We start from the raw sequence: 25,741 nt of genomic DNA, 5'->3' as shown, positions 1-25,741 counted from the left end.
GTGAGATAGATGTTAGTATTATCTCCGTCTTACATCTAATCCATGGCTCAAAGACTATTTGAATAAGAATGCTTTCATTGGTAGAGACTGATCACTCTATGCTCTGCACCTGAGTTTTGAGAGAGAAGAGAGATCTTGGGCTTCTAGCACCCAGCTTTGAAAGAGAAGACATGTAGCTCCAGACACTCTTTAGATCTCTGAAGAGAGGATGACTCTGGGAAGAAGCTGATGTATAAGAGGAGCTGACACCTCGATCATGTCTCCATCCCCAGCTTACTCCAGTAGAGTCCTTGGGTTGTCTCCCTTTGGGTGGGATCAGGGACTCCTTCTCTCTCTTCGTTGAGCCAAGATATCTTGCTCCCAATTAAAGAGTTCATTTATTCTATTGTCTCGTACAATTCTCATTTGTATATCTGATTTTTGTTTGCTATAAGCTTGGAGAAATGGTTTTATTTGCTGTTTTCTATATGTGTTTTTTGTGGAACCAGCATTTGATGGAAAGGGAGTTAAGCTTTGGATATAGAGATTGAGCCATTCTTTCCTTGTTAAGGCATATAAATTAGGAGCCAAGCTTGGGCCTAAAGATTATCTCCCCTAGAATAATATTTAGGGAGGTGGATAGATATGATATTTACTCTTTCCCTGAGAAGAACAAAGTGGTTAGCCTCTAACCCCGAACTCCTGCTTCCCCTCCTGTCAGGAATCATTTTGTCTTGGACAAGGGTGAGTGGAGGAGATTCTAAAGATGTCCATTCATGCACCCCTGCAAGACACATCTCATCAGACCTATGTAGAAACACATCACCTATGTATGCAAAACATGGCATACCACATCCCCTACCCACAGATGAAGAAGCAGAGCCTGAGAGGGGTTAAGTAACTTACTCATGAGCTACTAAGTGACTGAGAATGGGCTTCAGTTATCTATCAGTGACTCCTGGACATCACCCACTTCGAATCTTGCTCTCAGAACCCTAGTGGTTTTGGAGCAGTCAGATCACCTACCTGTACTCACTCTTTCCTCAGTAAGCGTTGTCGACCTTCTTTGGCCTCCTCCCCTGTCTGTCATATAAAGTGGACTCTCTCCCCTTTTTTCTTTTTACCACCCTCTTCTTCAGGCCATGCAGACACTGCAGGAACTGCTCACCACTATTTATACCCTTCAGTCAGACACAGATTACTTCAGGATGGAAATGGAACAACTGAAGGAAAAGGTTGACAAGGTAAAAATCTCCCTGGTGTCTTCTATCCCAACTAAAAGTACCTCTTACCCCTTGGAGTAGGACTTCGGTGGGGAGGGGGGGGGTCCTGTCTGGGAACTTCTGTTCTTAAATGCTAATAGAGTACTACAAAGAGAAGGAAAGGGCCTGGAGTCTTGTCATCTGTCATTATCCTTTGCCAGAAAGCAAGAGTCCTATCAGGATGGATCACAGGACAGGTAAGTTTTCGATAGTAATAGCTAGTACTGATGTAGAACTGTAAGGTTTCCGAAGCATTTTATGCTACCTCATCTCATCCTCACAACAACCCTGAAAGGTAAGTGCTTTATTGTCCCTGTTTTGCTGATGAGGAAACTGAGGCAGAGAGAAGATAAGCGACTTGCCTGGGATCATGTAGCTAGTAAGTGTGTGTGACAGGATTTGAATTCAGATCTTCCTGATTCCAAGTCTAGCACTCTAGCCATTGCACCAAAGCAAAGGGAGGAGGGTTTTGTTTTGACCTAGATACCTGACCTTTTTCCTATTGAACACTCTGGTACTCTTAGTAGTTGTTTCTATTTAGCCAGTCCACATGATAGCACAGGGTCATCTCTAGTCATCCTGATGTATATCTTGCCACTGGATCCAGATGGCTCCAGAAGAGAAAGTGAGGCTGGTGACCCTGTATAGCCCTCCCTCACTTAAATCCAATTCACCTTCCTGATGTTATGGTCTTCTTCTAGAATGAAGGACAAACAACCTATGAGTAGTCCGAGCTGCCCCATTGGGGACCCAACTGGCCAGTTTCAGTTGAGCAACTCAGCTCCTTCCTCTCCTCTCCTCTCTCTTTTCCTCTCCTTTCTTCTCCTCTCTCTCCTCTCCCTTCCCTTCCCTCCCCTTCTTCCTCTCCCTCTGTCCACATGGGGTGTCATGCCCTTACCTGCAGGTGCTCTGCCCAAAGGAATGTAAATTTTGTTGGCTGAAACCTAACAAGATGTCTTGGGGTTTACTGACTAAATTTCTTTCTTAAAGACCATGCCTTAAACCCAGTTCACTCTGGCTCTTATTGCTTGGCCAATAATAATAGGTCCCATCCCAAGCACCACTTAGTGGTCATTGTTTGCTTTGATACTATGACCAGTGTTTGGTCCTAGTGGCCTTGATGGCTCAGAATGAGTGTAAATGGTTTCTGTTTTAGCCAGAAACCCTGAAAGTCTTCCCCTTCCAAGTTGATTTTTTCTGTTAGATAAAAGGGGCTATTCCTTGGCTCATTTCTTAACCAGCCTTAATCACTGGGTGTTTTCTCAGTCAGAGTGAGAACTTGGAATGACCTTAGCTTAAAAATGCCAAGGTCTCCACTGAATTCGGGGCTTTCTCCAGTCATCCTGATCTGTATCTCACCACTGGACCCAGATGATTCCAGAGGAGAAGGTGGAGCTGGTGACCTTGCACAGCTCTCCCTCACTTAAATCCAATTCATTTGCAAGTCTTGGCGTCACCTTCCTGATGTCATGGTCCACTTCAAAAATGAAGAACAAACAATAATAACAACAATGTGACAGCACCTTGCCCATCTCCTAGGGAGCAGTCCCTTGCTAGGTTTGGCAGACTTTGCTGAAATCCCCTCTGCCTCCTGTCCATGCCTTAAAACCTGGAAGAGATTAGTGAGAGGCACCTAGACAAAATTGTAAAGTCAGGCAAAGTTTGTCTTTAGCACTCATCTAGACCTTTCTCTATTCCCTGTCAGTGGAAAATAATCTCCTTCAATGGAAAATAATCCCCTCTTAAAATGGACTACTTCATTTCTGACATTGTGACCCTGGACATACAGTAGATACTTAATAAGTACTTGTTAGTTGATTGATTCTAGTGCCTTCATACTGCTTTTCTGGCTGTCTAGTATCCCAGGTAACAGACTTTCCCCACACTATCATAAAATTTGTGTCTGTCCCATCCATCCTATTAGGACTATGACTTTCTGTTTCCCAAAGTGAGAAAAGACTGATCCTAATGGGAGAGGGCTAGGACCCTGCTCTTTCTTTTACTGCTAAGGCAATATACTGGTATTTAAATGGTGATTTTCTGGATGTAATACTTTAGTACCTGGTGAGAATTTACAAGTTACAAATGTATTGTAATCATACCTATTAGACAAGAAAAGTAATCTTATACATGTTGATGAGTATATATGTTAATTTGAGTTTTGAAGGTATTGATTTTATAAAAAGACAGGTATGATTGATAAGAATATAGACATCAACAAGATGCAAAATGTAGGACTAGAAACAATTATGGTAAGACAGGAAAACTAAATTAGAATGATTAACATTGAAAATGGAAAAGCCAAAATATCATTATTTGCAGATGATATAATAATATATAATAATATAAAATTCAACTGTCTCAATCAAAATATTAGTGGTTGCAGGATACAAGATTACTTGTTAATAAAGATTAAGAAAACATCACAAAAAGACATTCCATTTACAGTAAAAGTTATAACTGTAACAACAACAAATGGGGAAATATCCTACCTAGAAAAATATATACATACATATGTGGACAACTATAAAATTAAAATGGCTGAAATAAAGGAAGACCTAAATAATTGAATGGACATTCAATATTCATGAATAGGTCATGGGTCATATTAATATAATAAAAATTACAATATTCCATAAATCTATTTGTTTAATGCATCATCAATAAAAATACCAATTCAGTTTTATGATCATTTATTAAGTGCCTACTATATGACAAACACTGGGCTAAGCATTGTAGATAGATACAAAACCAAAGTGAAACATTCACTATCCTCAAGGAGTTTATTTCCTTTTATTTATATGCATGTATGTAAGTAAACATTAAATATTACAGAGTAGTTCTATGAAGAAACAAAGGATTTGAACAAAAAATATAATGAAATTTATATGTGGAAAAATCAAGGGATAAGAGAGGTATGATGAAAAAATGCCAATGAAAGTGGTCTTACACTAAATCCATTACAAAATGATTATCTTTAAAGCTTTCTGGTAATGGGGAAATAGAAGTAGATCAGTGAAACAGAATAAGGATATCAGATATCTACCCAAATATATGTGACAGTTACTATTTGACAAACCTAAAGAGAGTAAAAATTGGGGAAAAGATTAGTCAACAAAGGATTTGTTAAAATTGGTTAGTAATTTTTTTCAGGAAGTGGATTTAAACTCGCATTTCATAACATATAGGTCAGTGAAAATTCTACCTGTATGGTAGACTTAGACATTTTTAAAAAACCTATAAAAAATATGGAATAAGTACTTTGTGACTTTTTTCTATTCAACAAATAGAAGGAATTATTAGAGGCAACCTAGAAATCCTTAATTCCTGTAACACCCTCTCTGGGATATTCCCCCAATTTCCTCTTTGGTATTGGGTCCTTAAAGGGTGTGTGGTCTGAGCCCTGCAGTACTAGAACAGTGAGTAGCCTTGTCCACATGTGTTCCCAAAATACGTGTCTTACTCTGTACTCATTCTTTCCACAAATACTGTAGCATATTAATAGGAGAATGTATACTGGGCTTATTGGAAGGAATTTTTATAGCCAGTCATTCCTATGCCTTCTCTTATTCCTATGCTTTTATTAAAAGGTGATTATGTGTACTGGCTAACTATTAACTGGCTAACTAATACTGGGTGGGGCTCATGAGCTATAGTGTTACATATATAAACAAAAAGAAAAACAGTCCCTGCCTTCAAGGAGCTTATATTCTGATAGGAGATGACACATAATTACTTTTTAAAATATTCAGCCTCAGACTAAGCCATTCCTCAATTGAAAAATGGACACAGGATACAAACAAGCATTTTTCAGAGGAAGAAATCAAAGCTATCAATAGGAAAAGCTATCATATCATATTTTGATAGTTATCAAAAGCTGTCAAAACTAGCATATGAAAAATGCTCTAAATCACTAATAATTAGAGAAATGTAAATTAAAACAACTCTGAAGTACCACCTCACAACTACCAGATTGGCTATGATGACAGAAAAGGAAAATGACAAATGCTAGAGAGGATGTGAGAGAAGAAATTCACTAATACACTGTTGGTAGGACTGTGAATTAGTTCAACCGTTCTGGAAAGCAGTTTGAAACTATGCCCACAAATCTACTAAGCTGTGCATACCCTTTGTTCCAGCAATACTACTACTAGATTTATACTTCAAAGACATCAAAGAAAGAAGAAAAAGACTCATATGTACAAAAATGTTTATAGCAGTTCCTTTTATGGTGGTAAAGAATTGGAAACTGAGGGAATGCTCATCAATTGGGGAATGACTGAACAATGAATGTGATTATTATGCTCTAAGAAATGGTGAAGGGGATGGTTTCAGAAAAGCCTGGGGAGGCTTGTATGAATGATGCAAAGTGAGGTGAGTAGAACCAAGTGAACAATTTACACAGTAACAATATTGTAAAGATAATCAACTGTGAAAGATTTTGTGACTAGGTCAACATAATGACCCACCCATCACAAAGGACTCATGATGGAAAATTTGATCCACTTCTAGATAGAGGCTGATGGACTGAAAATACAGATTGAAGCGTTTTTTTTCTTTCTTCTTTCTTGCTTTTTTGTGGAACATGGCTAATGTGGACATTTGTTTTGCATGACTTCATATTTGTAATGGGTTTTGTATTTCTTGCCTTTTCAATGGGTAAAGGAGAGAGAGAATTTGGAACTGAAAATAAAATAAATAAATAGAATTTTTAACCTCACAGATAACCAAAGAATGCCATTTAAAACAAAATCAAAGGGTTACCTCATACTCGTCAAATTTCAAAACTAATAAGAAGCCAGAAAAGTCAGTGCTGGTAGGGGAATGGAGAAACAAATGTATTTGTTAATTGCTGGTGGAATTGTAAACTTGTAGAATTGTTTTGAAGAGCATATTGTCAGCACATAGTAAAGATTAGAAAAATAATAATATCCTTTGGCCATAATTCCACTGTGGGACCGACATACTTTATTGGGAATGTAGCCTAGAAGTGTTATTAAAAGAGATAGAGTGGGAGAAAGAAAGAGGAGGGGGGAGAAGAAAGACTTTCATAGTAGTATTATATGTAATATAAAGGAAAAAAACTGGAAAAAACCTTAATATACAAGAATGAGGCAATAGTTGGGTAAATTATAGTATACTAGTATAATGGAATCCTTCAAAGCAATTTAGGATTTACAGATATGAAAAATATAAGGAATAATAGAAACACCTTTATTAAACAATACAAAGCAATAAAGAAAAGCAGAAAAACAGAGTATACACACTAATTAGAACCATGCCAGAGGAAAGGTGAATGGAAATGGATGAACAAATAAAGAATTTGGATAGGGACAGATTGTCTGAAAAAGTGGTTATATTATTTTATGGGTTGAATTTAATTTAAGTGTAGTTACAAAGTAAGCTAAATTGATTGCATTGATTTTTTCAATGTCATTCATGGTAAATCTTTTTTTAAAACTTTTACATAAGTTTAACCATGTAGACAAAAATAGAGAAAATAGAACTTATTTAGAAGGGGGGAATGATTTAATCCAGGTTGCAACATGTACTGAGAGCAACAGTGAAAACATCACTGCTGAGGCAGAAAAAGGCCAAGAAAAAAGACTACAGCTTCTGAGTAAGGACCTTCTCAGGCAAGGAGATCCTAGGAGAGAAAGATTTGCCAAAGAATTTCTGAGCAAAGAATACATGACAACTTTCAGCTCAGAGTTAATATGACTACTAAGAGGGTGAATTTGCCCTGAACCCTAGGAACTGTTCATATGCACCCTTTGTATTGGAGATGTAGGTATACTTTGAGAAGAGTTTCTCACTCTCTTGATTTATAGTCCCCACCTAAGAAACTTAGGAAAACATGTACATGATACCCCAGAGCAACATGACACCTACTACACCACTTGTGAGCATACAGTTCACAGTGCAGTGGTGGGTGGGGAAGGCGAAGGAGGAAGTTTTATTTAAAAGAAGGAAAACACATTGGAAAACCTAGAATGAATAACCTAGCCATAAGTGGCAAAGATAGATGTAATAAATTTCCAGAGTCACTTCAGTCCCTAATATGAGGGTTTCCCTGGTAGAGGCCCTTTTCTGTAAATCTTTCTCATGGCCTCTTTGTTAACATGCTGCTCCAAAAGTGGGGAGATGGTAGCATTTCTTTCTCTTATTTTCTTTCTATTCTTCATTTGTCCATAACATGGCAAACGTAGACCTCCCAGTTTCTCAGGCTAGACTGATGAATTTTTATCAAGTCCACTAGTCTTTCAGTGCCATCTCCCCATGGCAAAATGAGAACAACAACAACAAAAACAACAACTTTGGGAGTGCTCTTCTCTTACCATAGGTCCTTCTTCCCTTCCTTATTCAGTCTCTTAGTTATTAGCCCCATCAGTCACTGTGAACATCCCTGGAGGCCACCATACTTTATTTTCCCCTTTATTTACTCAAATGGGAAAAGGAGAAGGAAGAAGCAAATGTCCCAGATGGAACCCAAACAAGGACAGAGTTCCACTGATGACCATTCATCCTTAAGAAGTAGGTGACCAAATTGAAGGAAAAGGTGAGCACCTTTACCTACATATGTATATTTTGTATCTGAAAATTTCCTCATACTATATAAGCGGTTTAACTATCCTTTTAACATTTATCATTTGGCAGATTTTCTTATATGGTTGAATTCATTCTGCCTACACCATGCCCCAGAGATCTTAGTACAATTTTGAGCTTTAATAGTTTTAAGAATATTTAAGCTATTAAAGCTTAAAATAGCACTAAGACTTTTGGGACACCCTATATAACTTAGGTATCAGCTTATTACATATTGGAGAAATTTGAAACAAAGATTTTTAACCGCCATTTGTTGTTTCACTTCTAACTTTAACTGCATTAATTTTGTTTGTGCAAAAAACTCTCAATTTTATTTCATCAAAATTGTTCATTAATCTTCTGTGATCTTTTCTATTCCTTGTTTGGTTATGAATTCTTCTATCTGTAGTTGTGATTGGTATTTCCTTCCCTGTTCTTGTAATTTGTTTGTGACATGAACTTTTATATCATTTTATATCATTTAAGTCATGGATCCATTTGGAATTTATCTTGGTATATGGTCTGAGATGTTGTTCTAAACCTAATTTCTTTTAAAGTGGAATTACTTCAGTAGTTGGTGTCTTTAAATTTATCAAATACTGTGCCACTATGTAAGACTGTTATATGTATCCTCATACTACTGTAAAAATGGAACAGCATGGTATATTAGAAAGAATACTGCAACTGGAATCAGTAGCAACCCGAATGAGAATTCCAGCTCTGACACTGGTTGTGTCACCATGGATAAATCTCTTAATGTTCACAGAGCCTCAGTTTCCTCACTTGTAAAATGGGGATAAGAATGTCTATAGTACTCCTTTCATAGAGGCAGTGTTGGCATGGTGGATGGAGGGCTGGCCTTTGGGTCAGGAAGACCTGAATTAAATTTCTGCCTCAGACATAAACTATCTGTGTAACCACAAAACATGTCACTTAACCTCTTTTTTGGAGGGTGGGGGCAATAGGGGTGAGTAACTTGCCCAGGGTCACATACCTATTAAGTGTCTGAGGTTGGATTTGAACTCAGGTCCTCCTGATTGTAGGGTACATGCTCTATTCACTGCACCACCTAGCTGCCCCTCTCAAAGTCTCTTAAGTTAGAGACAGGTTGCTCGGTACATTGGTGTAGAGGTGTAGGGAGTTTCCATACCAAAAATTCCCCATACCAGTAAAAACACAAATAGATCCAAACAAACACAACAAAAGACTTAGCTCATTCGGTTATTGTGAGGCTAAATTAAGGTCTTGTATGTCAAATGCTTTGCAAACCTTAATTCATTAAAACATTTGTTGATTGTTTACTATATTGCTAGCCATATGCTAGGCATTGGGGTCACAAAGACAACAAGGAAAGTGTCTGTCCTCAAAGGCCTTACATTCTACTGGGGATTAAATGACATGCACACAGAGCTACAATAGAAAGAGCCCTGAATTTGGAAGCAGAGGACCTGGGTACAAATTCTGTCTCTGCCACTTATGTATGTATGTATGTATGTATGTACATATAGGGTCCAAACCTGTGAAGTCCGTGGAATCAGGGAAACCTCCCCGCAATGCAAATCATAATTGTTCTGCAGCTTACGGTCTTAGAGGGGGACCCCAGGCATTTAGGGGTTTTGTGGCTGGCCTGAGGCCACTCAGGCCATTTTCACCCATTTTCCAGAATTGGTTATATCTTGCTTCCTGACAAAATATGAACAGAACAAATAAAAAGACAACTTTGGGGTTGGGGTGGGGAATGCTCAAAATTTGGGGGAATCAAGAAAAGCCTTCTGTAAGAGATAGCCTTACAGCACCATATTAATAATCAATCAGTCATTATTATTATTACCTAATTAGCTAGATGTCACGTGGATAGAGCACTAGACTTGGAGTCAAGGAAACATAACTTCAAATACTGCTGGATCCCGGCAAATCACTCAACCTGAGGCTGGGGCTGGGGGCAGTTTCCTCATTTGCAAAATGAGGACAGTCATAACATTTTCTTACCAAGGTTGTTATAAAGAGCAAATGAGATTACTTATCTAAAGTATTTTGCAAACATTAACTCTAACTGCAACCTGTTATGTAACTGTGTGATATGTTGATGACCCATTACAAAAGACAGTAATTGAAGGGAAATGAAGGGGGTTAGGGTGGAGAGGTTCCTAGGTTGCACTCCTTAGATTCCAGTCAGTGTCCCACCGACTATTCATCTGAGTAGTGGCAATATAAATTACCAGAGGTGAATGTAGGGAGCCTTCTTTTGAGGGTACTAACCGCAGTTAGTTTGTCACTGGAAATATTTTGGGGTAAGGCTTGTGCTATCCCTCACATCACATAAGCCAGCTTTTACTTTTTCTACTTCTAAGGCAGGCTCCTCAGTCCTTGGCTGGAACTTAATTGGGAAGAAAGATGGGGTGGAATTAGATGAAAGAAAGGACTAAGGGTAAACCAGTAAAAATTTCTGAGTGAAGCCAGAAGTGGTAATGTCTGAGGATAAGCCTTCCTGACTAAAGGGTTACTCTTCTATCTCAAATCCCTAACCAGTAGCATATGATGATTAGAAAACAAACTGTTCTATTCTAGGCTGGGAAGCCGGTGGGGGTGGGTAGAAACTAACTCTCTATTCCATTCGTATCAAGAAGGAAAGGCTAGGATGAATCACTAGAGCCTATTCTTTTGCCTTGTTTAACAGATCAGCCTAGATGAAGTAAATAAACACTCCGAAGAACTGAAAGATCAGCAGGATCAGTTGAAACATCTTCAGCTTGACATGGTGAGATCCTATTTCTAGGACAATTTTCCCTACCTCCTTTCCAGACTCCCCTCCAGAACCAAAGCACCTTTTTTTTTTCCTACTTGTGGCAAAGAAGAAAAGAAAACCACCTAAAGACCTAAAGAGGTAGGGTATAAGGTGGAAGGTCTGGATAGATTCAGTTTTAGGGATGACAGTGTCTGTTATGAGCTTCTGAGTGTACTATAGAGAAGACCCCACCATGACTGCTGCACCTTACAGAACCCCTTCTCCCCAATCCTATACAGGAAGATATCAAGAATAAGCTTTGCTCCTTCCCTGATGGAAGTGACATCATGCAGTGGACCACCTTACATGATGCCATGTATTCCCAAGTAAGTGACTGGGACTTGGGATAGGGGTTTGTGTTTGAGAGGAGAGCACAGGAGGATGTTAAGGGCTGGGAGGAGGATTAACTGGTATCATATGGTATGAAATAATATATAGATTAGGTAAGGACAGGGGTAGAAAGAAGACAAAGGTTGTTCCAGAACCAACAGGCCTTATTCTTTTCTACTTGTGGCAAGGAGGAAAAGAAAACTACCCAAGGCCTGAGGAGGTGGGATGTAGGGGGTGTGGGCTGGAAGGTATAGGTAGATTCAGATCCAGGAATGATAATGTTGGCTGCAAACCCCTGAATAGACTACAAAGAAGGTGACTGCCGCATCTTATAGCATCCTTCCTCCCCAATCTTGACTAGAATAAGCTTAGCCTTTCTCCTGGTCAAAGTAATATTGCACAGCAGACCACCTTACAGGATGCCATGTATTATCAAGTGAGTGATTGGGACTTGGGACAGGAAGGGGAGCACAGGGGAGTGTTAAAGGCCAAGGGGAGGAAGAGTGACTGGCATCATATGGTATGAAATAAAATATAGATTAGGCAAGAACTGGGTTCTGGAATACAAGGGTCCAGAACTGAATGGGAGGGACATGGTGGATTACAGCATTAAGGTTGAGAGGGATCCACTGGGGACCACTAATAAAGAGGAATGGAGGGCCAGGCAAAGGAGAGGGCAAGGGCAGTCAAGGTAAAGAAGTTGTCTGTCCCTGTCCCTTTTATGTCCTGAAGCCCCAGCCTGGGTTTTGTCTAGCTCAGCTTCCCTCATTACAGATTTATTTCCCTCATCTCCTTTCTTCCTGGGTCTACTTTGCTCTACCCTGTGGTGCCACTATTATAGGCTGACACCAAAGAGACTTCTGAGAAGGCTGAGGCTAAGACCTCTGAAGTTACCCCTCAAGTTACCTCTGAAGAAGCTTCTAAAACTCTTAAAACTCCTAAAACTCCAAGCACCAGAATCCCACCTGTCAAGACTGCCCAACCAAGATCAGATACTATGCCATCCCCTTTTGATAAAGCCCTTGTTGCCATGGGCATCACCACTGATGCAGAAACTCTTGCTTCCGTGGGCATTGCCATTGATCCAGGCATCCTCACCGCCATGGGTATCACCACTGATCCACATATCCTTGCCACTATGGGTATCACTCCTGTCCCAGGTGCTGGACTGGGGACTGCTGGAGAGCCAGGCACCACTGCTGCCTCTACCACTGGCCGATCATTCATTGGTCCATCATCCACTGGCCATTCATCATCCGCTGGCCCACCATCATCCACTGGTCCATCGTCCACTGCAGGACTATCACTGGGTATTTCCCCAGACCTCAGTTGGAATGCTTCATCTTTCCTTGCTGCTTTGGGCATCATCCCTAATGAAACCACCCTTGATGAACTGGGCATAGATACCAATGCAGACAGCCTCACTGCTTTGGGTTCCACAGTTGATCCAGCCACCCTTGTTGCACTAGCAGTCCTCACTGGCAAAGGCTTGCCCACCCAACTCCATTCCCCAGTTCCAGTTCCAACTTTGCTAGAGGTCCTAGGCACCACTACTGAATCAAAAACCCGTGTTGTTCCAGAGAACTCCACCAGCCTAGATACCACAGCTGGTAAGGGCACCCCAGTGGCAGTAAGCTCCCCTCACTCCCCTGTCAAGTCTTCCTCTCAGGTTTCTGAAGGAATTGTATCCTCAACCAAGTCCCTTAAGCAGCTGCTGACAGGTCAACCTTTGAGTGCAGAGGGAAAAAGACTAACTACAAAGAGGTCTATGGGAAGGTTGATCAATTTACCAACAGAATACGATAGCCTAAAGGAACAATTTGCCAAGTTGGAAGATAAGGTACAGCAGCAGGCTAACTGTCTAGGTGAGTGCCAGTTCCAAGATGGACTTGAAGGAGTCTCCCTTCCAGATTTCCTTCCCTCCCTGTCTTCCTCTGTCCTGCTCTCAAGAGCTATCCCTAATTTCTGCTTTTAGCAAATCTTCAATTTCTAAATTCTCTTGGGCTCACACCCCAGCTGGACAGTGAGATGAGCAGACTGCGGGACAAGATAAATACTCTCCAGGAATCAGGACAAAAGGTTAGTGCCCCAATACAGAGGATACCCTCTGATAATATGATGTGGGGGTAGGGTAGGGTGGGGAATGCTTGACATATGGGAAAAATGCTTTTTGGCGGCTAATATGCATTTCCTGTTGGAGAGAGAAGTTGGGGCAGTCACCCAAAAGCAACTTCCTTTATATAGATAGTACCTCTCCCTGTATAGTTCAACAGTATGATGAATATTGCCTTAGAATTAATTTCCTCAAGGCTGGTCTTATTCTGGTTTGGGAATTGGAGATTTGGGTATTTGTGGGTAAAGGTTGAGAGCATTCCCTATAGGCAGAAGCCTAACTAGAGGGAAGGAAGCTTGTTTGTTTCATGTGCAGTCACCCTTTTAAGAAGATAAAGGAGAGATAGCACTAGGGCTGGGGGGTCTAGATTCGGGGCGATGGGGGGGAGATCGGGAGAGGCAGAGGAGAGCAAGCCTACCACTGTATTTGCCCAGGATGTACTTGACATTGAATACATAAGTAAAGCTTCAGAAGTGCAAGGGGAAGGGAACTCAGAGAGTGGACATTTCAATTCCTTCATATTTTATGGAGATGGTAAATGACTTACTCAAGATCACAGGACCAAAAAGTCACAGAGCACAAACTGTGCAGAAGAAAGGGAAGGACAAAGAGGAGGGGAGGAAGAGGAGAAACCAGACTTCTAAACCCTCTATCAGTGTTTTTTCCACTCTGTAGCACTCTGGATATATGGTACAGAATTCCTCTCTCTCTCACAGAATAAGGCTTACGAGCAGCATTTGGAAAAGGTGCAGGAACACTGTAACCTGTTGGAAAAGGTCACTGAAACTCTGCAGGATAAAATGGAGGATATCAAGGTGAAATGGGGTCCTGGAAGGAGGTGGGTGGGAGGAGAGAGCAAGTCCCCTTTTGGTTCTATCAGATTGTCCCCAAGAACTTCTGGTTCTGAGGAGCTCAGAAACCTCATACCCCACCCCCACCCCCAATTCCTCTTCCTCACTCAGAGGTGGCTTAGGAAGAGAACATTGAAATAAGAACATAGAACATTTAATTCTACTGTAAGTTCTGCTTTTGGGGGGAATATATCCTTTTCCTACTTAGCTCCTCAGTTTCTCAGTTTGTATAAAGGAAAAACTAAGATCTCAGATCCAACACAAGAAGGATATCTGACATTGTCTTATGACATCTGCTATATGTAAAGGTGAAATACAATTTAACCATTTAAAACAGCAGCCTTCAAATTAGGCAATTCCCTAGGTGGCACAGTGGGTAGAGTGCCAGGCCAAGAGTCAGGAAGACTCGTCTTCCTGAGTTCAAATCTGGCTGCAGACCTTACTAGCTGTGTGACCCTGGGCAAGTCACTTAACCCTATTTGCTTCAGTTTCCTCATCTCTAAAATGAACTAGAGAAGGAAATGGCAAACCACTCCAGTATCTCTGACAAGAAAACCCCAATGGGGTCATGAAGAGTGGGACACAACTGAAACAAATGAACCACAACTAAATGAGACTGGCTTTAAGCAGAACACAAAGGACTTCCTGTTTAGTTGGGCTTGTCCAAGATGCTACTGTACTAATTTGTTCTCATGACTTGTCTAGGCAGAGCTGTGACTCATCCCCAAAGGTCCAAAGCCAGGATGTGAGTAAGCACTATTTGGGGTGGGAGTTGAGGGGTTGAAGAGGGGGAGCCAGATCATCTGATAGGGAACTACCTGTTTTAAAGCATAAACAGCCTTCACAGAAGTAACCTACCTAGAAAAGCTTGGTACAGTGGAAAGATCATTGGCTTTAGAGTCAGAAGACTTAACTGTGACATTTACTACATGGGTAACTTTGAGTAAGTCCTTTCACCTCTCTAGGCTTCAGTTTCCTCATTTATAAAATGAAGGAATTAGACTAGATGATCTCTGAGATTCCTTCCTGTTGTAAAGTTATTATCCTATGATTTTTCCCTAGGAAACCTTGATCTAACGGACTTAGTCTAGAAAGAATTCAGAAAATGTACAAATCCTTCCAGGGCCTTGGATCATCCATAGTGATGTGAAACTGGGCAAATTATATGATGAGTTCCTCTTTAACCCCACCACCACCATTTTCATATGAAATTGGGTTGAAATAAATAATGGCAGTCTTGGGGGCAGAAAAGAAGTCAATAATCACAGCCCAAAGAAGCTATATAAATGTCAGGACATGAGCAGTATGGATTGTCATTGGTTACCCAGAGTCATAGTTACTCATTGCATTGACCAAAGTTCTTAAGTCTTTCAAAGTTTTGTCTTTAGAGTGTTGTTGTTATTGTATAAATTATTCTCCTGGTTCTGGTCACTCCACATCTGATCATAAAAGTCTTCCCAGGTTTCTCTGAAACTGCTGTACCTTTCATAATTTCTTATATACAGTAATATTTTGTTACATCCATGTACCATAATTTGTTCATTTGTTCATCAATTTCCCCTTCTTGTTTTCTGGTTCTTTGATACCATAGAGAGTTTATTGCGGTAATTATCAGTGAACCTCTGCTCTCTGGCCCAAATCTTATTGCAATAGTTAATGATACTGAACACCTAAAACCAGGATTTTCCTCTCAGGTTACAGTATCCCTCACAGCCATTTCCATTGGTGACAACTTCTCCACTCTCAACGACTCTTTTCAGGACTGGAATGAAGGGCTTAACATACTCCTTACTACCATTTCCAACTTTTACTCTATCACCATCATTCGACTCCTTTGAATTTCATTCCTTTTAAAGATACCACCCTGCCCCCATCCTTGTCTCAATCATTTACTAGCCTCCACAACACCAGTATGCCTTTCTTAATACATTTGTTCATTCAACAAACATTCATTAAGCAACTACCATGTGTAAAACACTTCTGGCCACTGAGGAAGATACAAAGATTAAGGCATAATTCTAGCCCTTGTGGAGCCTACATTCTAATAAGGAGCATTTGACATATTCCAATGTAATCATGATACCAAATAATATATGAGAAAAGCATAAGAGTTCCAAGCAAAGTGTTATATGAAGTGTTGGAATAGGATTATCAACTTGGAGGATCAGGAAAGACTTCATGAAGGTCATAGCTTTAAGTCAAACCTTAAAGGACTAGCAGGATTTTAGGAAAGAGAGGGTTTGGGAAAAGTATTCCATAACCTTTGCTACTTCTCAGAAGCAGGAAAAAAGGAAGGAATAGAATCTAGCTTCCCAAATTATATTCTCTAACATTACCAAAATACTCAGAGTCATCAATAGATTTCGATTTTGGTAGCTGCAAAACTAACTGGGGCAAGTTGCTAGCAAGCTAAGAATGCTTCACTATGACTACCTAAGACCACATGGTGCCTTGACTGACCCATACCACTTCTTTTTTTAATTAAATTTTTTCAATGAAAATTCACTTTTTCTCCCTCCTTCCTCAACCCTCACCCCAACTGAGAAAGAAAAACAAATCCTCTGTTATAAATATGTATAGTCAAGTAAAACAAATTCCCAAATTGGCCATTTCCCAAAAAAAAAAGTGTCTCAATCTGCACTCCAAGTTGAGAAGATTAAATTGATTCCATGCCATTTTTATTGGTCCTATTTACAGTTAATTGATTTTGTCCTATAACTGCCTAAGTCACGGTTATTTGTCTCTGAAATTAATTCAGAAATTCAGCTGGGCTGTAATGAGTTAAATTTAGAAATCCAGTTCTCCTTTTAATCATGCCTCAGCCAGTAACCAATCATGTTGTGCACAGCCCCATAATGTTGCCAACCCTATAACCAATTATATTCTTTCCTCGACTATGAAGTCCACTTCCTCTTTGTTTTGTATTCCCTTAAAACTATAAAAAGGGAGCTGCCTTCTGCTCGAGGTCTTTGGCTTAAACTGAGGCAGCTATTGACCTACTTCATTAACAGGTAGCACCCTTACCTGGAGGGAAAGGATAATACTTATACTTATCCAGGGTAGCATATGATGTAGGCATAAGATCCGGTCAAGTGCTCTAGGAAAATCTGAGGAGGGAAAGAAGTAGGGAAGGAACTCAAGGTGGTTGGCCAGAGAAAGCTTCACAAAAGAGGTATATTTGAGTTAAGTCTTGAAGAAAAAGATTTTGAAAATTGGGAGAGTGGGATGTGAAAATGAGGTAGGAATGCATTCCAGACATGGAGTATTGCTTGAGAAAATCTTGAGAGGCTATCCAAGAGGAGAGGGTAGGTCTCAGTGTTTAAATACTGACTTAGAAAAGAGGAAGGAAAAGAGCCCCCAGGTTTTGTCCTAAGCCTTCTTACTTTTTCTCTCTCTACTCTCTTACTTCACAACCTCATGGGCTATCATTGATTCAATTATCATCTTTATTCCAATGACTCCCAGATCTATATAACCAGCTGTATTCTCTCTCCGGACATCCAGTCCATTATTACCAACTACTTAGTGGACATTTTTAACAGAAGGTCCTGAAAGCATCTCAAACTCAACACATCCAAAATAGGACATTTTATATCACCTCCAAACTCAACTGTCTTCTGAATTTCCCTATTTCTGCCTTGGGTACCACCATCCTTTCAGTCATAAGGTAGGTTCACTACCTTATGTCCTCCTTGACTCTTCACTCTTCCTCAACATATATATCCAATCAGTTCACAAATCTTGTCATTTCTACCTTCACATCTCATGCATCAGTCCTCATCTCTTTGCTCATACCCACCATTCTAGTTCAGGCATTCCTGTCCTCACTACTGGACTTATAATCACCTTCTGATTGGTTTCCCCACCTCAGATCTCTCTCCTCTCCAATCCACTCACCACACAGCTGTCAAAATGATTTTCCTAAAGAGTAAATCTGACCGTATTAACTTCCCCAACTCAGTAACCTCCAGTAGCACCCTATTATCTCTGGGATCAAATAGCAACTTCTTTGTTTGGCATTTATCTACCTCCCAGTTTTATTACACATTACTCCCCTCCACATACTTACAATGAAGCCAAATTGCTTCTCTTGCTGTTCCTTATACATGGCTCTCTATCCTCAGTCCTTAGAATGTGTTTCTTCCTCACTTCCTCCTCTTGGAATGCATGGTTTCCTTCAAGGCTCAGCTCAAGGATCACCTTCTGCATGAGGCCTTTTCTGGTCCCTCTAGTTGCTAGTGCCTTCTTCCCTAAGGTTATCTTATATCAGTTTCCTATGTGTTTTGTATATGCCTATATATATGCATGTTGTCTGCCCCTATAGAATGTAAGCTCCTTGAGGGCAGAAACTGTTTTGTTTTTGCCTTTGTATTTCCAAAGGTTAGCCCAGTGCCTGGCACTAGACACTGTCATTTCTTCAAGCTATTGTTATACCTTTGCTCCTTTTTGCCCCCCCCAAAAAACCCAAAAAAAACAAAAAACGAAAACAAAAACAAAAAAATTCCTTCAAATTGCACAGTCAAACAAATTTTTATTAAGCACATTGAAAGGTTTTTTGTTTTTTTTCCCAAGGATAAAGGAGGCTTGGGCACGTTTGTAAGTAGCATGGAAGGAACCAGTAATTAGAAGAGATTGGGGATTAGAGAAAGAGGAAAAATGATTAATGAAGCAATCTCCTGAAGGAGGCAAGAGGTGATATAATCAGACATAAGAGGAGGGGCTAAACTTGCAGGAAGAGAGCCTCCTCATCCTCTGAAATTATGGTGAAGTGTAGAGGAAGGGAGATTAATAAATTTATGATGAATAGCCTCACTTTTAAAAGTAAAATATTTGATGAAGTTATCTGCTCAGAAGAGATTAACCAAAGAATGGAATTGGGGTCTTGAGGATAGAGGAGGGAGAGCTAGATTATAAAAAGATTGTTCTAAAAGCATCAAAGGCCCAGCTTAGTTTAGATAATATGAATTTGTAGTAAACTCAGCAAGAATGGTTGCATGATTTCATCTAGCACTTTTCAGCATATCTTGAGTAAAAGCCAAAGAGATGGATACTGAGGGTGATCCAGGGTTGAGGATTAGGTCATAAACAGAACAAAGGACCATAGGGCAAGGGATTCAAGGATAGAGAAAAATGTCTTGTTTAACAGAAAGGAAAGGAGGGAAGGAAAGGGGTAAAGGGAAAGAACTGATGTCAGGGTAGGTAATGGACTGAAAGAAGAGAGATTTAGATGAAAGAAGCATAGGTGAAGAGCAGGCACAATAGGAGTGAGGCAGTGGGAAAGATAGAAGAATAAGAGATCTTGATCAGAGAGGAGATTTTCAGAATTCATTATCTTGGAGGGAGAACCATTTTGACTGAGTCTGAAGTGTGTCTGAAGTATAATAGAAAGAGCAGGTTCATTTGGAGTGTGGGGTGTTGATAAACTGGGAAGTCAGGGCTTTCAAGCTGATATCAGTAGGAATACTGAAGTTCCCCACTATGAGGGCAAGGAGAGAGATGGAGAAGAAGCCTGGGAGCCAGGTATTGAATTTATTATGGAAAGAGAGGCCTGATGTGGAACAACAAGGATGTGAATTGGGTGGCATAGTCAGATTGTGAAAATGTCAAAGAATGACAGGTTGTTGAGTGATTATTGTCATGGGAGGATCTGGAACTGGTCATGGGAAGCACAGAGTATGCTGACTATTTCTCCTGGCCCAGTGTGTTAGTATGCATGAGAAAAGGAGTAGCCAAGGACGTGTCTTCAAAGGAAAACCAGGTTTTCAGCAAGCAGTGAGTACTATAAAATGGAAAGGGCATGAAAGAGACCTTAGGATGAAGGGAAGGAGTTGTTAATAATAAAGTGGGAGTAAGGGGATCAGACAACTGGAGCACTGTTGCTTGTTGCTGCAGGAGAGTGAGGGTCCTGGCCACATTTCCAGGGCCAATAGGAGCACTAGCACTTGTAGTTGCAGAGGAGCAGGGACCCTTCCTGGGTAAAGACCAGAGTGGAGACCAGGAGAGCAGTGATCATGCCTCTCCCCAGATCACACCACCTGGAAGCACCAAAAACTTGCAAATCTCCAGAACTGGCTGTGAAAACAGTAGCACAAAAAAAGTCTGAAACTTGGGACAGGGCCTCTGAATGCCGAGGTGAGCAAAGCCTGACTTTAGTGTAAAGTTCAAAGAGAAGAAATAGGCTTGAAAAATGAGCAAACAATAGCAACAAAAAGAGCTTGCCATAAAAAGCTGTGTGGTGACATGGAAGACAATATGAAAACAGCTTCAACCAAAGCCTCAAAGAAAAATGCTAATTGGACACAAGCCCAATAAGAATTCCTAGAAGAATTAAAGAGATAAGAGGGATAATGGGAAAAAAATGGGAAAAAAATGAATGATGAAAGAAAATTATAAAAAAAGTATTAATAGCTTGGCAAAAGAGGCACAGGGCAGCTAAGTGGTGCAGTAGATAGAGTGGTAGGCCTGGAGTGAGAAACTCATCTTCCTGAATTTAAATCTGGCCTCAGACACAGACTAACTATGTGACCCTGGGCAAGTCACTTAATCTTTGCCTTGGTTTCCTCATCTGTAAAATGAGCTGGAGAAGGAAATGGTAAACCACTTTAGTATCTCTACCAGGAAAACCCCAAATGGGTCATAGAGAGTTGGACGTGACTGTAAAACAACTTAACAACATCAAAAGAGGAGTTAAAAAATACTTAAGAAAATAAATAACATCTTAAAAAACAGAATTGGTCTAATGGCAAAAGAGGCACAAAAATTCACTGAAGGAAGGAACTCCTTAAAAAGCAGAATTGGCTAGATGGAAAAAGAGGTACGAAAGCTCATTGAAGAAAATAATTACTTAAAAAATTAGAACTGAGCAACTCAAAGCTAATGACTTAATGGGACATCAAAAAACAAAAAAACAAGATGAAAAGAATGAAAAAAAGAAGAAAATGTGAAATATTGTATTGGAAAACAACTGAGCTCGAAAATAGATTGCTGAGAGATAATTTAAGAATTATTGGACTACCTGAAAGCCCTGGTGGGAAAAAAAAAAGAGCCTAAACATCATTTTTCAAGATATTATCAAGGAAAACTGCCCTGATATCTTAGATCCAGAGAGTAAAATACAAATTGAAAGAATTCACCAATCACATCATTTTCTATTTTTTGTCCTTGCTTTTTTTTTTTTGCAATATGGCTAATATGGAAATATGTTTTGCATGCTTTCACATGTATAATTAATATCATACTGCTTGCCTTCTCAGTGTATGGGAGAGGGCCAGAAGGAAAGGAGAGAATTTGGAATTCAAAATTTAAAAAAATGTTATAAATAATAAATATTTTTAAAAATTAAAAAAAAAAGAAAGATAAACAAGAGGTAGTTAATTTGTTAGCCTGGGAGCAGGATAAATACCAAATATGGAGAAGCTTGTATATTAAAAGGATTGCAAAGTTCTATTTAGAATATTGGTTAGTCAACAAGCATTTATTAAGGGCTTACTATGTGCCAAGTACTGTGCTAAGTGCTAGAGATCCAAAGAAAGGCAAAAATGACTCCTTTGATTGAGGAGAGGTTAAAGGCTTAGGTGGTTAGTAAGTGCTAAGGTGAAATAGTTTTATTCAAATTGCCTACTGAGTGTTAAGTGATATATCAGAAAAAGTGTGCCAGTCGGGGCCGAGCACTCTCCTTCTAACAGGAGCAGGCTGCCAGGGTCATACTCACCAGTTCTTGGAGCCCACCCAGATAAACATAGAGACGAGCCAATCGGGAGGTGCAAGCACTCGAACTTTATTCAGAGACCATCACAGCAAGGCCAAGCAGGAAAGCAAGAGCAGGAGCAAGAGAGCGAGCTCTGACCCCTACCGCCCCTTATATACCTTCCTAGCCCCTCCTCCTCAGCCCACCTACTAGTGATTGGCTGTAGGATCAGATACCAGAAGGGGATGTCTGGGGTTAGCACTGCACCAAAGGAGAGGACGTGACAAAGGAAGCTAGGCCCAGATACCGGAAGGAGACATCTGGGGTTAGCGCTGCACCTAGGGAGAGGACTAGACAAAGGGAGCTCGTTCTCTGCCATCACACTCCCATGTGGCACAGCCCCCTGCCTCAGGAGCACATGTTCCGGCTACTTCCCCGTATCCTGTTCCTACCCCAGTTCACCACAACTCCACATGGCACAGCCCCCTGCCTCGGGAGCGTAAGCTCCGGTTGCTTCCTAATATCTTGTCCCTGCCCCATCTTGCCACAACCCCCACGTGGCACGTAGCCAACATCAGACAATCCCTCACAAAAAAGTCTAATGTAGAATGTCAGGTTACCTGGTTCTTTTCTTTTTCAATTATTTATTCTATACTTAGTAACTATCAACAAAAATAGACATCAAAAACCAACAAAAAATGAAACATTAAAATGTTTTCAGTTTTTAAAAAAATGTATAAATTAACTTTTAATAAGATAATAACCATAAACACCCTATTACCTTTCATATCCCCTTCTGATTTCTTTTTCTTTTCTGTTTTTCTGAATTTTTTTTTTTTTGCCGGCCCTGAGTTCTTTTTTTTTATTTAAGTTTTCTTTTCGTTTCCAAATATTCTCCTTCCCTCCACTACTTGCCCCACCCATTGAGAAGGCAAGAAATATAATACCCATTATATATATGAAATCATGCAAACCATAATTCCACATAGCCATGTTGAAAAAAAAAAGGCAAGGAAGATAAAGGAAATAAAAATATGCTTCAATCTTCACTCTGAGATCATCAGTCCTCAAACTGGAGGTGGATAGTATTTTACATCCTGAGTCTTTGGGACTGTGGTTGTTCACTGTGTTGATCAAAGTTATCAAGTCTTTCACAGTTAATTATCTTAACAGTATTGCTGTTACTATATATATTGTTCTCCTGGTTCTGTTCACTTCACTTTGCATCAGTTCATATAAATCTTTCTAGGTTTTTCTGAAATCATCTTGTTTGTCCTTTCTTAGAGCACAATAACATTCCATCACATTCATCTACCATAATTTGTTCAACTGTTTTCCAATTGATGGGCATCATCTGTTCCCAACTCTTTGCCACCACAAAAAGAGTTACTATAAATATTTTTGTACACATGGGCCCTTTTCCTTTTTCTTTGATCTCTTTGGGGTATAGACCTAATAGAGCCATTGCTGTGCCACTGAGTTCTTGAAGCCTTTGTCAGCTCATCACAGGCTGTATCTTGCTTTCACACAAATTGAACAATAACAACAACCACAACAATTTCTCAACTCTGCTTCTGACTCTCCAACCTTTGCCACCAGAAGTTCCCTCTGTCCCAGTGGCCTTCTCAGTCTGGAACATCCCATTTACCTTGCGGCCTCCTTCTCCCCCTGGTGAATTCCTCCTGAAACCCGCACTTTGAGAAAAAGCTCAGACCTCCATCCTGCATTCTTCTCTTGATTGATCACCATGGCTCCCCAGTGCTTTCCCATCCAACTTGTCTTCTTTCTTCCCTTCCTCTCCCTTTTCAGTTCCCTTTTATGTGTTGGCTTCCCCTATTAGAAGTAAGCTCCTTAAGAGAAAGAATTGTTTTTCTTTTGATTGTATTTGTAATACCCAGTGCCTAGCCCAGAGCCTAGCATATAAGAAAGCACTTAATAAATACTGGTTGATTGACTGTTCAGGATAGCCTTCTGATCTCATCAAGCCCCAAAACATTGCTTCCTAAATGAGATCCCTAATCAAGCAGAACATTTCATTTTAATCCAGAAGGCTGATGATGAGGTATGCTTCCTACATCTTGGCAGAGAAGTGTTGGACTGCAAGTACAGAATGAGACATACATTTTCAGGCAGAGCCAATGTGTGGATTTGTTTTGAGTGATTATACTTATTTGTCACAAGGAAAAGCATTAGGTTTTTTTTTTTTTTGAGGGGGAGAATTATGGAGATGAGTCAGGGGAGGAGTTAATGACAGTTATATCAGAAAAAGAAAGAAAAGTATTAGTGGAGCAAAAAGAAAAAAACTCAGAAGAAAGTGGAAGGAAATTCAGAAGGAGACAGGGCAATGTTGGAACTATCTTGTTAAATTTAATATATATTTTTTAAAAGCTATATATCATAGAGATTAATAGCATCATATATAATTCTCTTTTTTATATGAGGAAATGTTCATGTTTATTGATGTTTGTCAAGTTCATAATAATAAAAAAAGTATTTAAAGACTTCAGCTTAACTGTGTACAAACAAGAAGCCACGAGGATGAAGAAAAATGACTACTATCAACTCTGATATGAAGTTGAATGACGAGCCTATAGAACTGTCCAAGTACACAAACCTTGGTCAGACACTGCAGATAAGCAATGAAGTAGGCCCAGAATTGAATGGGAGGAAGAGAGTGTGCTGGATTACATTGGGTAAATTGCTCAGTATTTTCAGTAGTCCCAAGTGACTCCCTGAAACAAAATCCTATCTTTTTAACATTGGTATTCTTCTGGTGAAACCACATGGCTATGAACCATAAAATAGGAATCAAAACTGAAGATAACTCAAAGGTCAACTGAAAGACCCATGGTGGGATTAGAAAGACTTTGGAATGTTACAAATGACAAATTGCACGTACAAAGAGGTGCACAAGATATCATCCAAGGGATTTATAATTGGAAAATCAATGTGGCTGGTCATGAATCAAAAGCACGGCCTCTGGAAGAAGGCGTCTAATATGCCTGGTGGACTTCTTGAGGAAAATTTCCAGGATGACAGGGACAAGGATCACAAAAGATGAGAAGGCAGAAGGGCAATGGCAGTCTGCATCATTGAAGGAAATACCTGTATCAGTGAGATCCCAGATCCATTGAAGTCTTTGTCATTGTTGTTATTTTTCATAGTTGGAGTCATTGTATGTATTACTCTAATCTTACCTTTTTTCTCCTCTGCATCACTACACATTTCTCCATGTATTTCCTTGTATTCTTTACATCTTATTATAGCAAAATAACAGTCTAGGGGCAGCTACATGGCACAGGGGATAGAGCACTGGCCCTGAAGTCAAGAGGTCCTGAGTTCAAGTCTGGCTTCAGACGCTTACTCTCCGTGGGACCCTGAACAAGTCACTTAACCCCAACTCTCCCCTGCCCCTGAAGAACAAAAAACAAAAAACAAATGTTTAGTCTGTTTATATACCATAATATATTCAGCCATGCTCTAGTTAGTGGTCATGAATAGTTAGTCAGTCAATAAACATTTATTAAGTGCCTACCATTCGCCAGGCACTGTGTTTAGTATTAGGGATACAAAAAGAGGCAAAAGACAATCTCTGTCCTCAAGGAGCTTACAGTCTAATGAGAGGCAGCAAGCAAACAAATATGTAAAAACAGGCTAAATACAGGAACATTTTTGCACAACTAAGTCTTTTTTTTCATCCTGTGAATAAGCATTTAAGGCATAATCCTAGTAGTGGAATCACCGAGTCAAAGCATACGTGAACAGCTCTCATTGTATGTTGTTATGCTGTTTTCCAAAAAAAAAAAAAAAAAAGAGACACCAATTGAAAGCTCTAACTGCAGTATAATAGTGTTCCTGATACTCTACAGCCTAGTCGGCATTTAATTTTATCATTTTAAAGTACCTTTGCCAGATTAATGAGTATAAATAATTATTATTTTATTTTGTTAGTTATTATAGTTATTTTATTTGTACTTATCCAATTATTACAGTCTGAATGTTTTTTCAGGAAGCTATTGACAATTTGTGTTTCATCTTTGAGTACTGCCTGTTAATATTCTTTAACCTTTAATTTATTGTGGAATGGATCTTTTGCATATATATTCTTATAAAGGAGAGAAGCACTGTGATAAAGTGGAGATGGTGCTG

At 39.7% G+C, this 25,741-nt stretch overlaps 1 protein-coding gene across 5 annotated transcripts in view; it reads left to right on the top strand.

Annotated features, from left to right (window-relative positions):
• CUNH16orf96 (chromosome unknown C16orf96 homolog) overlaps positions 1–25,741 on the top strand; it is a 96,358-nt gene that overhangs the window by 42,934 nt on the left and 27,683 nt on the right. For all 5 annotated transcript variants that reach the window (XM_027839007.1, XM_027839009.1, XM_027839005.1 and 2 more), the window contains 6 exons: positions 1,119–1,223; positions 10,504–10,584; positions 10,851–10,937; positions 11,783–12,806; positions 12,917–13,020; positions 13,771–13,869. In XM_027839007.1, the coding sequence (XP_027694808.1) occupies positions 1,119–1,223; positions 10,504–10,584; positions 10,851–10,937; positions 11,783–12,806; positions 12,917–13,020; positions 13,771–13,869 (1,500 nt within the window). The remainder of the gene's footprint in view (positions 1–1,118; positions 1,224–10,503; positions 10,585–10,850; positions 10,938–11,782; positions 12,807–12,916; positions 13,021–13,770; positions 13,870–25,741) is intronic.

The sequence above is a fragment of the Vombatus ursinus genome, unplaced genomic scaffold (assembly GCF_900497805.2).
Source record: "Vombatus ursinus unplaced genomic scaffold, bare-nosed wombat genome assembly UNPS02014832.1, whole genome shotgun sequence".
Taxonomy (NCBI): Eukaryota; Metazoa; Chordata; class Mammalia; order Diprotodontia; family Vombatidae; genus Vombatus; species Vombatus ursinus.
Note: the sequence above shows the minus strand (reverse complement) of the source record. Positions and strands in the feature narration are given on the sequence as shown.